Source organism: Oncorhynchus nerka, linkage group LG21 (assembly GCF_034236695.1).
Source record: "Oncorhynchus nerka isolate Pitt River linkage group LG21, Oner_Uvic_2.0, whole genome shotgun sequence".
Taxonomy (NCBI): domain Eukaryota; kingdom Metazoa; phylum Chordata; class Actinopteri; order Salmoniformes; family Salmonidae; genus Oncorhynchus; species Oncorhynchus nerka.
Window position 1 is genome coordinate 31,243,143 of NC_088416.1, and position 15,102 is coordinate 31,258,244.

The 15,102-nt window shown below is 45.3% G+C and overlaps 1 protein-coding gene across 1 annotated transcript in view; it reads left to right on the plus strand.

The window, feature by feature from the left end:
- The first annotated feature begins 441 nt into the window (after positions 1-441).
- LOC115110586 (serine/threonine-protein kinase N1-like) overlaps positions 442-15,102 on the plus strand; it is a 42,686-nt gene continuing 28,025 nt past the window's right edge. The window contains exon 1 of the mRNA XM_029636374.2: positions 442-1,159. Coding sequence (XP_029492234.1) covers positions 1,136-1,159 — 24 coding nt within the window. The 5' untranslated portion in view covers positions 442-1,135. The remainder of the gene's footprint in view (positions 1,160-15,102) is intronic.

The window sequence follows — 15,102 nt, forward strand, 5'->3', positions numbered from 1 at the left end:
CCACTAGGCTTCGCTAGTCTCATTCAGTGATAGCCAGAGTCGGAAAAGAGTCGCTTAGCCTACCCTGTACAATATTAAATCCATACCATTAAGTCTTTCTCAATCCATTTAGTTCCACTACGACAAATGAACAATGAATGGTAAGGTAAGCATACTCGGCCCATATGAATAAGGCGATATCACCGATAAGTCGTTTTTAGATGTGCCAAGTGGTGAAGGAGGGCTCGCTCTATGAAATTACCAAAGGCACAAAATTGTGATTTATCGCCAACAAGTTTATTGCAATTGTAAAGATCACATGACCAATACGACGCGCGCCCCTCACTTGCGCTCAGCTACCCTCACTGGTTAGTTGCCCCCACGAGCAACGAGCATCAGACCGTTTTTATACTGTTGATTGACGACCAGGCGCGCACAAAAGAGCTCTCAGCAAGGGAGGAGTGGCGTAGGATAGCATTCATTTTTCTCACAGTAACAAAATGTCAGGTATTTTTTTGTGGTTTATAGATATTTCGCCTGGATTTAAACTGGAAAGGATAAGGTGAGCGGTAGGCTACGTAAGCGGGAGGCTATGTTATGTAGACATAACGGTTCTTGTTCATAAACCGATTATAGGCTTGACGATGCAATGCGTGGAAATAATAGCCTAATAATAATGTAGATTTTCGAGAGTGAGTGAACAATTGAATTATGTCCATTTAGTATTATTTCTGTAGCTGTCATGTTCTCCAATTACATGGGGTAGAATGTCAGATGAACCAGTCAACGTCAGCCTTCAAACTACACAACATAGTTGAAAGGTGGACACGGTGATACGTAACTTCTTGCTCTTTTGGAACATGGACTAAAGAAGAGAATGAGAGGCCTACAACGTTTATTTTGTCGATGCTCTCGCTCATCTGGGCAGAGACAGGCGCCCGTTAACTCTCCGTACAGTTCACTGTCGTTTTAAAGTGCTGAGGGTATTCGCCAATGTTGGCCTGCTCTTTGACTGCAAATAACTCCAAACGGACAGGAACTGATTTGATGGTGTCGTAGATCACTAAAATGATTTGATAATCAAGAATTCATTAGCTACATTGAAGAATTTGTCATCCCACCGCTGTGGTAGCCTGTGTGATACACAAGACACCAGATGGCTAACAACGACTCGATGCAAGTAAGTTTTCCAAGTTAGCATTGGACAGGGGTTTTTCTTGATTTAACATATTATATTAGCCTGTGTTTGTCCTATTCGAAGAGATGCGTGCATGTCATATTTGTAGACTATTTCTTCTAATTGGGTTCGTGGTGACGTCTTTGCACGACAGGGACTGATGGTGGACAGGTACTCTACTAGTACATCGGGCCAAAGTTAGACAGGTAGTAGCCCACTATAACCGACTGAGCCTGTCGTCCACACCCACACCAGCACCTTGAAACGTTAGGTCTGTGTTTTCTGTCCCCCATGTTTGCAATGGTCTAACAGGGCATAATAATGGCAGGTGCTTATTGTGTGTGTTACCAAAGCAGTCTACACCTGCACAAATATGTCCGGCAAAAGTAATGACGTATTGATGATGTGTAGACCAACAAATACTGTACACACATATATTTACTTGTTATACCTTATGCCATATGGAAGATACCTGTATGGAGCATTAGAGGGCCATTTCTTGTGGTACATAGTTGTTCCACTCAGGTGAGTTACAGTGGAGGGTGTCAGAGTCAAGGACCTAATTAAACAGGTCATGTTACCTTATGCTGCTTACACAGGTGTCATCTCAGTTCAGGAAACTGCATAGGAGGGAATTGTTACAAATTAGAGGCCATGTTGAACTCAAGCCAGAACCCAACACATTAATATCTGTCTGCAGCAGCCTTGCAGGTAACCCACCGAGTTTGGTTCAGACCAAAGTCAGTGGTCCAGTACAAAGTTCAAATAATAAGAAATAAAACTACACATTCTATTTTAAGTTAGTGTATTACATGTAATCAACTTTCAGTGTACAGATGTGGTCAAATATACATGTTTATGTTACGCCCCTGAAAACAGGGGAGAAAATAATCACGAGAGTGATACGGTGTTGTATTCTCAAGTCAATATTTAGTTCAATGAGAAAAAGACCGCGAATTTCCCCAGGAATATGGGTGGAGACCAGAGCAATCGATCTCCGGCTCATAGATTACAAGCATTTCGTAGATCACAGATTAACACTTTTAGGCACCACAAAATAAAGTAATCAATATAACGTTTACACATTACTCTCACAATTCGTACCCTTTGACAGATTTGAACTTTAACACAATTATATGAATGTTATCAATCTCTATCAACTAATACTGAATGCATATTTTAACCTTAGATGTTTTAAGATCCTCACATACTATGAACTTACTAATACTTTCCAATGTATGACAGGCTATGAATATGTCCTTTAACCTGTCACATTTACACAGGCAGCCCAATTCTGATATTTTTCCACAAATTGTTCTTTTGACCAATCACATCAGATCTTTTCATATCAACTCGTTTTCAGACCTGATCTGATTGGTCAAACTACTAATTAATGACCAAAATATCAAAATTGATTGATTGCTGATTGAGATCAAGCAGGCACGTTGGCAATGATCGACGTCCCTATCGGAGCAGACCTATACTCTGCATAGTGATTGGGCTTGATTGTTCTATTTCCCCTCAATACCTCAACAAGGCTTTACTGGAGGGCAGTATGTTTTTTTTGGAAGGGATGGGGGTCACAAATGAGCAGAGCTACAGCACATTACTCAGTCCTTATAAGACCTCTCCCTTTCTTTCAGTCCATAAGACTGATCTCACTCTTTCTCTTTCCCTCAGTTTCCCCCTCTCACACATTATCCATATTATCCAGTGCATATAGTAGGGCTTAGTCCAACAGGGTGTATTGGTCTCTCCCCCCCCCCCCCCCCCCCCACTTAGTCGTCCTCCGTCTCTCTCTCTCTCTCTCTCTCTCTCTCTCTCTCTCTCTCTCTCTCCCCCCCCACTTAGTCATCCTCCATCTCTTTCTCTCTCTCATGTATTGATTTGATGTTTGTTTATTTGCTTACTCCCTGCTCCCCAGACAGCTTCACTGAGTGTAAAGCAGGAATCCCCCTGGGTATTTGGGTCTTATGCATTGAAACCAACCACCCTTATAGACTTACATTGCAGCCATCCTCTCATGCATTTTTTTTATATATTTTGGTTTTCTGCTGTCCTTATCAATGCTCAAGAAGATCTCTGTGAACTCTCTGTGAGTGGTTGCAGCCAGCTGGTCATTATGTATGTTCAATGATTCTCTGCTTTTTGCCAAATGGCTTTTTATTGATCGCGCAGGAGAGTGGAAACATTTCCTCTGTCAGTACATTTCTTTAATGGCATCAAAGACGTCCTCCACACTCAGGCCGACTAAGCCCCAGACACCTGTTGCCCTGTATATTAAAAAGAGAAAAAAACACTATGGTTCTTCTTTAGGTGGGCTCCTCATCACGCAAACAGAAACAGTTTTGTCTCCAGCTGTCGTTGCTGATAGCTCCATTGATAATAGGATTAGGAGACCCTGGACATTTCTGTCCTGACCCACTCCCATGGTGGCATTACACCCAAAACCCACCCTCACCCCCAGTCCCAGCCCTTCACTCCAGGATTAAACTGGCTCTGTGGAAATATATCCTATCCTCCCTTAGACTTGGCTGCACTCTGCCCAGCTGTAGAGATGGAGTGCACAATTTTTTTCTGAATCAAAATCGGGCTTAGGTGGTGGGCGTGGTCAATGGCACGATCTCCGACTGAACATTTTAGAGGCTCTCTTGACTGCAGAGACATCATTTTGCCATGGGGTGGAGAGCCATTTTTACCAGTTTAAAGCTAGTTTCCTGCATTTCTTCACATTTTGTCATGGCGTATGCTGTGTTCTTATGCTATCTGAGTGACTCAAACATTATAACAAAATCAATGGGGGCCCAAATGCCATGACATTTTAGGAAATTCCAACTGTCTAGTTTTTCATTTAGATTATTGTTAGTTCTCAAAGATGACCTTATTTAAGATATATAGGTCTATTATCTTTTTTTACAGACATTATATCTGGTTTTAGTCATTGAATTTTACACTGAAAATGTTTTACCATCCCGAAAAGTATTATTTTGTATAAATACTGAACAAAAATATAAACGCAACATTCAACAATTTCAACGATTTTACCGAGTTACAGTTCATATAAGGAAATCAGACCATTTAAATAAATTCATCAGCCCCTAATCTATGTATTTCACATGACTGTGCAAGGGCGCATGACTGGGCAGACATGCATGGGCCTGGGAGGGCATAGGCCTACCCACTGGGGAGCCAGGCCCAGCCAAGCAGAATTTGTTTTTCCCCACAAAAGGGCTTTATTACAGACAGATATACTCTTCAGTTTCATCAGCTATTCAGGTGGCTGGTCTCAGACGAACCCGCAGTTGAAGAAGCCGGATGTGCAGGTCCTGGGCTGGCGTGGCTACACTTTGTCAGCGGTTGTGAGGACGGTTGGGGCGTACTGCCAAATTCTTTAAAACGACGTTGGAGGCGGCTTATGGTAGAGAATTAAACATTAAATTCTCTGGCAACCTCTCTGGTGGACATTCCTGCAGTCAGCATGCCAATTGCATGCTCCCTTAAAACTTCAGACATCTGTGGCATTGTGCGACAAAACTTCACATTTTAGATTGGCCTTTTATTGTCCCTAGCCCAAGGTGCACCTGTGTAAAAATCATGCTATTAAATCAGCTTCTTGATATGTCACATCTGTCAGGTGTATAGATTATCTTGGCAAATGAGAAATGCTCATTAACGGGGATGTTAACAAATTTGTGAATAGAATTTGAGAGAAATAAGCTTTGTGTGCGTATGGAACATTTCTGGGATCTTTTATTTCAGCTCATGAAACATGGGACCAACACTTTACATGTTGCGTTTATATTTTTGTTCAGTATATATATATATATACTTTGACTGTTTGGACTTAGGCGGCCCGTTAAAAAAAACCTGAAGTGGTTATGTTAAGCCTGTATACATGATCCCAACCCATGTCCCCATGGGCATTTCACAAAGCCAAACCTACCTTGCCCATCCAGTCAGTCTTAACAAGAGCTGTTCCTTTGTCAGTCCAGCTATAGTTCTGCTCTGTTCTGCCATGCTGGCTAAATGCCCACTGGCTTGCCTCACAGGATTAGTTATGATTACTGCCAACCCACCCTGATCCTGGATGGATCATGAAAGACTGTCCTCCACGGTGGCATGGGGCAGCCAGACCTGTTGTTTGTGGCTATACTGCTCAGTGCAGTTGTGATGGATGTTGTGTAAATTATTGTGAGTGACGTTTTGAGGCCTGGGGTCTCATGGGCTTGTGGTGGTGTTATAGGATTGAGGAATTTTTATATTTTTTACTTCACCTTTATTTAACCAGGTAGGCTAGTTGAGAACAGGTTCTCATTTACAACTGCGACCTGGCCAAGATAAAGCAAAGCAGTTCGACACATACAACAACACAGAGTTACACATGGAATAAACAAACATACAGTCATGTGAAATGTGTTACAACAAAGAAATGCCTGAAACAATGTTATGTGGGGGCACCATATTTTACTCCAATTGGCCAAGCATAAGCACCATTTTAGAGTGAGTAGGAAATGAGGTTGCTGATTGGAGTTGTGAAGGAGCCAATGTTTTATCTCTGTATAAATGGGTAGTAATCAGTGTCTTTGTAATCACAGTCAGAGACAGCATTCTGACTGACTGACTGACTGACTGGCCCAGCTGTGGTGCTGAAATCGCAAACGGATAGCTTTCATAATTCAGTAATACTTTATTTTAGTAAATACAAGGTCAAAAATATTGCTTTTTGACTTACCTTGGAAGTTTTCCATGGGTCAAGGGGCACAACCTACAAAAAGGCTTCCATTATTTGGGTACAGCTGCCACAGGCTGTTACAGATCAACCCCAAACAATGTCGCTAAAGGACTTTGTTTGAATTTAGTTGATTTTGACATGCAATACTTAAAGATGGAATCTGCAGTAGGGGGAAACAGCGCCCCTGGCTGCCCCACCACCGTTGTTATTGATTTTGTTTGCGAACTGAGGAGAGTTGCCCAGCATGGTAAAACATGCAGTACATATTGTGCTCTTCTGGGAAAACAGTTTGCAGGAATGTCTTTGTTGTTGTAATATTGCAAACGGAGGTGGCTGCTTCACCATTAAGGAGTCCAGCTTTAAGTGGAAGCTATGCTGAGCAGCATTGTTTTGGTGTGCTCTTTAGCTGGGAGGGAGGCACCATTTTGAGGTGTGAAGGTGAGACATTCCCCAGTGCTGTGACCACTGGGACCTGTGAGCAAGTCAGTCTGTTCTAGGAAGATAAGAGCAAGGCCAGGCATTGCCCATGCAGTGACCTGATTGTGGTTACCTAGGGTAATTGTGATGAGGTAGCCTCCCAGTGAGGTCATGTGATGGCGTCTGCTCTGTGGGAATGGTGTAGGGTGTAAGAGGAGGACAGACGCGGTGCTTGATGGGTGCAGCGACGGTCCTGCCATCCCAACAGTGGGCTGTCTGTTCTGTCTGCCCAGGGGCCATTAATGTGAGCCCAGGAAAAACGTCTATTATCAGTCTCGGTCTAAAAGTAGAGAGAGAGAGACGTGACCTGGCTGTAAAAACAACAGAAGAGCACAAGACCAACTGTAACTCTCATAATTCTCTTAAAACACAGACTTTCAGACTGGGTCAGGTAGAAATGGTGAGGATCAAAACAGCAGTCCTTTTCACATGCCTTGAAACATGGTGCTTAGAATAAGTCACTGCCTGGAGAGACAGAGAGAGAGAGAGAAAGTAGAGAGAGGTGAAATACATGACAGATGGAGGGTACCGTAAATGACTGTTTGGTTGTGAGTTTAGAGTCCTAATTGAGCTGATGTTGCAACGTCATCTTGATAATTGCTGTGATTTCCCATCGATGGTATGGCAGTTGTAACCACCCTCCAGCTCTCCTTCCTGCTGCTCCTGTGGGGTCTCAACCACACTATAGCTCTGTATAGGTCGGTTTACTCCTTCGCTTATTTTAGCTCCTTAATTGTACCCCACCCTGCATTAAACACGCTAGGGGAACTTAGGGTATTTGGAAGTGGTGTTCCTGTTCCCACTGTTGACTAGGCATCCGTCTTAGTGTACTGTGAGTAAGGAATGATGCACTTTGCTATACTTGACTGTTTTATCGTTTGAACACACAACAGTACTGTGCTCATTAGTCAGTTGGGAACATTAGTCAACAACATACAGCCACACATATTGGTGCTGTCTTTGCCTTCCTGTTTGCGGACGCCTGCCATTATCGTCAACAGAACTAAAGATGGATAATCATCAGCTTTATAGGACGTGCTCTTATCCCCTCTGCCATAATCATTTTTAATCTGCTCTCGGTTTCTATTAAAATCTGTTTCCAATTCATTCTTTTTTCAGAGCTTTCGGTGCAGTGTGCAGCGTCTTTCCCTGACCCCTCTAGGTGAGGGAGCTGTAAGCATTAAGCACCTATAAAGCATGTCAGTGAAGCCCTTATCGGTGGAGTCAGGAGCCAGGCAGAGAGACAGGGAGATGACAGAGGGCTGGATATAGAGAGAACCAATACTGTTGCTGCTCAGACCTTAGACCAACAAAGTGTTCAAAGAAGATTTGCCACAACACAAAAATCTAAGTAGATCTTAGCGCTGCATTGCTTCTCAAACATAGATTTTGAGTTATTTCCGTGGTATTCGGGCGCAGTCACAGGCAGAAGCCCTGAGTGGGGCATTAGTCACGGCTGAGCTGTGGCAGATTTGAATCGGTCTGCTGGAAAATCACTCCCTTCTCTGTTTTTTTTCATGCACCACTGTCCTGAGGCTGTGTTTGTGGAGTGGAGTTCACAGTCTAACACAGCATGGTTCTCAGTCAGTCATTCAGACCTCCTTTCTCTCTCTCTCTCTCTCTCTCTCTCTCTCTCTCTTTCTCTCCATCTCTCTCTCCCTACCCCCCACTGGGCCTTAGTGAGTGGGAGGATGTAGCTATCGACCCTGGACAGGCTCGCTGCGGAAATCCCCACGCCAGACCATCTGAGTCAGAGCCAGGAGTCACACAGCTTGGAGCCCCAATTTCCCTGGAGTCAAAGCACAGAGACATACACAACCCCATGGGCCAGGAGTTTCTCTCGCTCTCTGTCTCTGTGTCTCTCTGTCTCTGTGTCTCTTGCTTCCTGTCTCTGTCTCTGTGTCTCTCGCTCTGTCTCTGTGTCTCTCACTCTCTGTCTATGTCTGTGTCTCTCACTCTCTGTCTATGTCTTTGTCTCTGTGTCTCTCACTCTCTGTCTCTGTCTCTCTTGCTTCCTGTCTCTGTCTCTATGTCTCTCGCTCTGCTTATGTCTCTGTGTCTCTTGCTTCCTGTCTCTGTCTCTGTGTCGCTTGCTCTCTGTCTCTGTGTCTCTCTGTCTCTGTCTCTGTGTCTCTCACTCTCTGTCTCTGTCTCTGTGTCTTTCACCATGTTCTAAGCTGCTGACTAGATACGATCAAAGGAATGGCATCAGTTAACATGGCTGTGGATCTATCGTCCCATAAAGCACCTCAGTAATTCTCCCTCTGCTCTGTGTCATGACCATATTCAGGATGACTGTTGTAGGTCACCAACTGTGTTTGCAATGTGCTGCTTTGTGCAGGTGGGTTCAGTAGAGCATTGATAACAAAGTAGTCTACTTTAATAAATGATTCCCTGGTAACGTCAGAATTCTCCATCCACTGCTCTACATGAGTGGGACACAGAGAGACACATTTGTACTTCCCTTTGGATGTTGTTTGGAAATGCAGTCTTCAACCCTCTGAGGCCTGAACAGAGAGACTGATTGTGGTGGTGCTCACAATGGACAGAGTCAGCAACACAAACACATTTGCATTTATTGAAGTCTCTTGAGAAGATGGACCCCTCCACAATGCTGCTTTTCATGGGGATAGACTCTTCTCCAGCTGTGGATCGGGCACTCCTGGCATACACACACACACACAGTCTTGTACAACTAACCTTGTGGGGACACACAATTCAATCCCATTCAAAATCCTATTTTCCCTAACCTCTAACTCTTACTCTAACCTTAACCCTAACCTTAACCCCAAAACCTAACCTTAACCATAACTCTAAACTTAACCCTAAACCTAATTGTAACCCTAACACTAATTGTAACCTCAACACTAAACCCCATAGAAATAGCATTTGACCTAGTGGGGACTAACAAAATGTCCCCAGTTGGTTAGCTTTTTGTTCGTTTACTATACTTGTAGGGACTTCTGGTCCCCATAAGTATAGTTAAACATGCCCACATTTACACACACATAATCTCCCGCCATACTTACAGGTTAAAGTTGACTATTTATTGACTTTATTGAGTTTGGACATCCTCTATTATACAGTATTATATATACAAAGCACACAGAAAAAGTCAAAAACATACAAAGTTCAAAGTTCAATTTGCTGATTTGGAGGCTTAATTATACAATCTCACCTAAACCTTCCAATCAAATCAACTGAAATGTTATTAGTCACATGTGCCGAATAGAACAGGTTACAGTGAAATACTTACGAGTCCCTAACCAACAATGCAGTAAAAAAATAAAAATACGGATAAGAATAAGAAATAAAATAACAAGTAATTAAAGAGCAGCAGTAAAATAACAATAGCGAGACTATGTACAGGGGGTCCTGGTACGGTAATGTGCGGGGGCACCGGTTAGTTGAGGTAATATGTACATGTAGGTAGAGTTATTAAAGTGATGATAGATGATAACAACAGAGAGTAGCAGAGGTGTAAAAGAGGGGGGGCAATGCAAATAGTCTGGATAGACATTTGATTCGATGTTCAGCAGTCTTATGGCTTGGGGGTAGAAGATGTTTAGAAGCCTCTTGGACCTAGACTTGGCGCTACGGTAACGCTTGCCGTGCCGTAGCAGAGAGAACAGTCTATGACTAGGGTGGCTGGAGTCTTGGACAATTTCTTAGGGCAACTTTCCACTGGTATATGGTATTGTAGGATTAGAAGGCCACTGGGCCACGACCTTTCATAAATACAGTGCACTAGCATAGCCTTTCTGTACACTACAGCAATGACACACCTCTAACTGTTTTGTACACTCTGTGCTCCAACTCCGCCACTGGGAGCGTTGATTCTCCACCCTCAGCCTCACTACTCTCTACGTTTCCACTGACATGGACTTCCATGCTGTTGTATTCACAACTCTTCAGTTGGTGTGTATATTCATTATCTGAGTGGTAGCTCTCTTAATGTGATGTGTTTGTCTGCTGTGAACAGTGGTTAAGCAGCGCATCAAGGGGAGGAGGGAGGAGGGGAGTGAGTGGTAATTGGAATTCACTGTTGCTCCCCACCAGGCCCTCTTAACCCAAATCCCAGCCACTGCATGCCTGCTGCCTGCTGAATGGGGCTGTGTGGAGATGAGAGGATGTGAGGGGAATTCAGACAACCTCACATATCTCTCCTGTTTCCCTGGAACCTTTCGCTCTCTCTTTCTCTCTCTCTCTCTCTCTTTCTCTCTCCCTCTCTCTCTCTCTCTCTCTCTCGGTGCATGCTGGGTGTTTTTGGAGTTTGAGTGTTTGGTGTGGAAAGCTCTATCCTAACTAACTTTCTTGATTCTTTTCTTTACATGTTATTTTCTATGGTGGAGGGTTAATGCAATATTTGTTTTTAGCGGTATCCAAAGTTTTTTTTTCAAAGTTAGGGTGGAAGAGGACAGAGTAACTTTCCGGGGGGGGTGGAAGGTGTAGTGTGCGCAATGGCTTCTCAGCCTAGCGCGGACGAGACGCTGTCGATACAGCATGGATTCAGGTGTGTTCCTGAGAACGGAGTTAAGGTGGAGGAGGTTCTGCTCGCGGTCGGCGAACAGGTAGGAGCTGAGTTTATACATTCTGCTTCTAGAATGAACAAAGCTGTGGTTGTGTTCATGAAAAGGGCAAATTTGGTCGGTAGGCTAATTGCTAGCGGAATATTTGTAAGAGATGTGTTGGTGTCAATTTCACCTCTCTCTACCCCTTCAACAAGAGTTGTAGTGGCAAATTTGCCTCCGTTTATTACGGACGATCAAATTAGGAAAGAGCTGAGTCGTTTTGGTAAGTTTGCTAGCGGTTTCCGTGTACTGTCAGCAGGTTTTCAGGCAGATGCCGTTAAGCACGTTGTTTCGTTCAGGAGGCAAGTGTTTATGTTTCTGAACAATAATGAACAACAGCTAAATGTGCATTTCAAAGTGAGGCATGGGGAGGGGCTCTATGCAGGTTTTGCCAGCACAGATAGTCTACGGTGTTTTGAATGTGGGGATTTGGGGCACAAGAGCTTTGCGTGCCCACATAAAGGCCATAGACGGAGTGAGGGTGCAAGTGGGGAAATCGAGGTCAAAATGCAGGGGGTAAGGAGATGCAGACAGCAGAGGCTGGGCCTAGTCAGTCTAGAGATGGTGGTGTAGATGAGGCTGGGTCTAGTCAGGCTAGAGATGGTGGTGTAGATGAGGCAGGGGCTAGTCAGGCTAGAGATGGTGGAGAAGCAGTGGCTGGGTCTAGTCAGACTAGAGATGGTGGGGTAGCTGAGGCTGGGCCTAGACATGCTATGGAGGGTGGTGCAGATGATGCTGGGCCTAGTCATGCTATGGAGGGTGGTGTAGCTGAGGCTGGCCCTAGTCATGCTATGGAGGGTGGTGTAGCTGAGGCTGGCCCTAGTCATGCTATAGAGGGTGGTGCAGATGATACTGCGTCTAGTCAGGTTATTCTAGTGGATGAGGAGAGTATAGTGGGGAAGTGTAAGAGATTAGGGGGAGGAGGAGGGTGTCAAGAGGAAAAGGAAAAAGGATGTGGATAAAGGTACCATGGAAATGTTGCCTGTTGCTGTGGGTGAGGCCCTAAACAGAGAGAAAGGGCAGGTGGTCAGGGTGGGAGATAGAGAAGAGGAGGAAAGTGAGTCTGAGGAAGAGGATGAGGAGTTATTTTTTTCAGACTCCTCTTCAATTGGCCCGGAGCTGACAGCCAGTCAACCAGAGGGGTCTAAGTACACGTTGAGAGAACTGACAAGGTTCCTGAATGAGACTAAGGGGAAAAAAGTTAATCTTGAGACTTTTTTTTCCTGATCCTAGAAAGTTTGTAAGATCAGTACAACATGCTATGAGAAATGAGGGGCATGGTGCCCTCTCACCCAGGAAACGGTTTAGGTTGAGGAAGTGGGTCACAATAGTGCGTAAAGGTTTACCTTCAGACACTGTTTAAATGTTTAATTTCTTACTGACACTGGGGCTTTTTGAGCTTTGCTATTGGTCTATTTCTCTGCTGGCTTTTCTCCCACTTCTTATGGAGACTCTTCGGGTAGGCTCGCTCAATATAAATGGCGCCAGAGATGCGGGAAAGAGGAGTGTGTTGGGTGAATATGTAAAACAAAAAAAAGTACAGGTGTTGTTTCTGCAGGAGACTCATAGTGATGTGGTGAATGAAGTTGATTGGGGGCTCTGGTGGAAAGGGGCAAGTGTGTTGAGCCATGGGACAAATCTTAGTGCAGGGGTGGCAGTCCTTTTGCACCGGGTCTGGCTGTAAAAATTTGCTCCTCAAAGGAGGTGTGTAGGGGTAGGTTGCTTGTTGTTAAAGCAGAAATTAACAACATGGTTTTTGTCTTTATAAATGTGTATGCGCCTAACACAGGGAGAGAAAGAGGGGTTCTATTTGGGAGTCTTAGACAGGAACTTCACAAGTAGCGCCTGAGGAGACGCTGGTGATCGGAGGTGACTGGAACTGTACAATGGATTTTACAAAAGACAGAAATGGGGAAGAGCCTCATTCAGTGTCAGTGGGAGTGTTAAGGGACATCTTTAATCAGTTTGACCTAGTGGATGTTTGGAGAACTAAACATCCAAACACAAGACAGTATACGTGGGTGAAGGTTTTTGGGGCTAGGGTGAGTGCAGCTCGACTTGATCGTTTTTACATGTCCAGGAATCAGAGCAATAGGCTGCTGGGTGCTACCATTCTCCCAGTGGGGTTTTCGGATCACCACATAACCATGGCTCGGCTGTCTATTTCACCAGGGCCCCGGCAGGCATCTTATTGGAAGTTCAATGTAAAGCTCTTACAAGATGCCACCTTTTGCTCAGGTTTCCAGACTTTTGGGAAAGATGGGGGCAGCGAAGAGAGGAGTATGAGTCTCTGAGTCAATGGTGGGATGTGGGGAAAGTGCAAATTCGGCTTTTCTGTCAACAGTACACAGCTCTCTCATCCTCAGAGGCTAGGAGAGTATTGGGGGAACTAGAGCGGTGTATTAGTGAGATGGAGGTAGAGATGGTGGGGCAAGGCAATGTAGGCCTCCAGGCTAACTTAGCCGACCACGTAGGGACCTGGGCAGTTTTTTCCAGGTTAAAGCAAAGGGAGCACTTGTAAGAGCTAGGTTCTCCATGCTCAAGGAGATGGATGCTCCCAGCTCCTTCTTCTTTGGTTTGGAAAGACAGAGCAGTGAAGCCAAGGGTATGCATTGTCTACGGCTGTCTGATGGGAGGGTGACCTCTGTGGTGGGGGAGATGCGGGAGCGGACTGTGGAGTTTTATACTGAATTGTATAGGGCAGAAATGTGTGATCCTATGTGTGCTCAGGTCTTGTTCGAAGGACTCCCTAAGCTCTCTCGGGCACAGAGGGATGAAATGGACATTCCTCTGTTGTCACATGAACTGGCAGAGGCAGTAACCCAGATGTCCCCCGGTCGTGCACCCGGGGTCGATGGACTTCCAGTGGAATTTTACAAAAATTCTGGGGAACAATTGGACAGGATTTCTTTGCGTGTTGCGTGAATGCGTCGGGGTAGGAGAGTTGCCGATGAGCTGCCGTCGGGCGGCTCTGACTCTCCTGCCCAAAAAAGGGGACTTGTGTGAACTTAAGAACTGGAGGCCTGTGGCATTACTCTGTGCGGACTACAAGATTTTTGCCAAGGTCCTCTCTAACAGACTGAAGTCCCATCTGGACTCTATAATACACAAGGACCAGACATATTGTGTACCGGGACGCTCAATCACGGACAACTTGTTCTTGATTAGGGACATGTTGGACTTGTCGAGAGGTTCTAATGTGAACTTTGGACTGGTCTCTTTAGATCAAGAGAAGGCTTTTGATAGAGTGGATCATGAGTATCTGTTTAATGTGATGTCTGTGTTTGGGTTTGGGAAGAGTTTTGTGACCTGTGTGAAGCTGTTGTATGCTGGGGCGTCATGTATGGTTAAGGTGGGAGGGGGCTCAGTAGGCCAGTCTGGGTGAGACGGGGATTAGACAAGGATGCCCTCTATCTGGGCAGCTGTACACACTAGCCATTGAGCCTTTTTAGGACTGCTACGCAGGAGACTGCGGGGAGTGTGCTGGACAGGCATGGATGTGGTGACAGGAATAGCAGTCTCAGCATATGCAGATGATGTTTCTGTGATGGTCAGGGATGGGCAAGATATGCAGGAACTAGAGACCAGTCTGAAGGTGTACGAGGGAGCTTCATCAGCTAAGGTAACTGGGGAAAGAGCAAAGCTCTGTTATGTGGGGCATGGGGGATAGGGCTCCTCCTCTGCTTCCAGGGGGTTTGCAGTGGGGTTGTGAAGGGCTTAAAGTGTTGGGGGTGTACCTGGGCTCGGAGAGGTGGGTCAGCAAGAACTGGGAGGGGCTGTCACAGGCAGTGGTGTCAAGACTGGCCAGGTGGAGGTGGCTCCTGTCCCAAGTGTCATATAGAGGGAGGGTGCTGATAATCAACAACCTGGTGGCATCTTCCTTGTGGCATAAACTGGCTGTCCTCAACCCCCGCCGGTCTGCTTGCAGACCTGCAACGCAAGCTGGTGGACTTCTTTGGTCGGGACATCACTGGCTGAAGGCAGCAGTTTTGTACATGACCGTCCACGAAGGAGGACAGGGCCTGGTGGAACTGGAGAGCAGGATGGCTGCTTTCCGACTAAAGGCGGTGCAGAGACTGCTGTACCACACTGATGTTGGCTGGAGGGAACCAGCATGCGCGCTGCTGAGGAGAGCTGGCGGATTAGGGTTGGACCGGCAGCTGTTC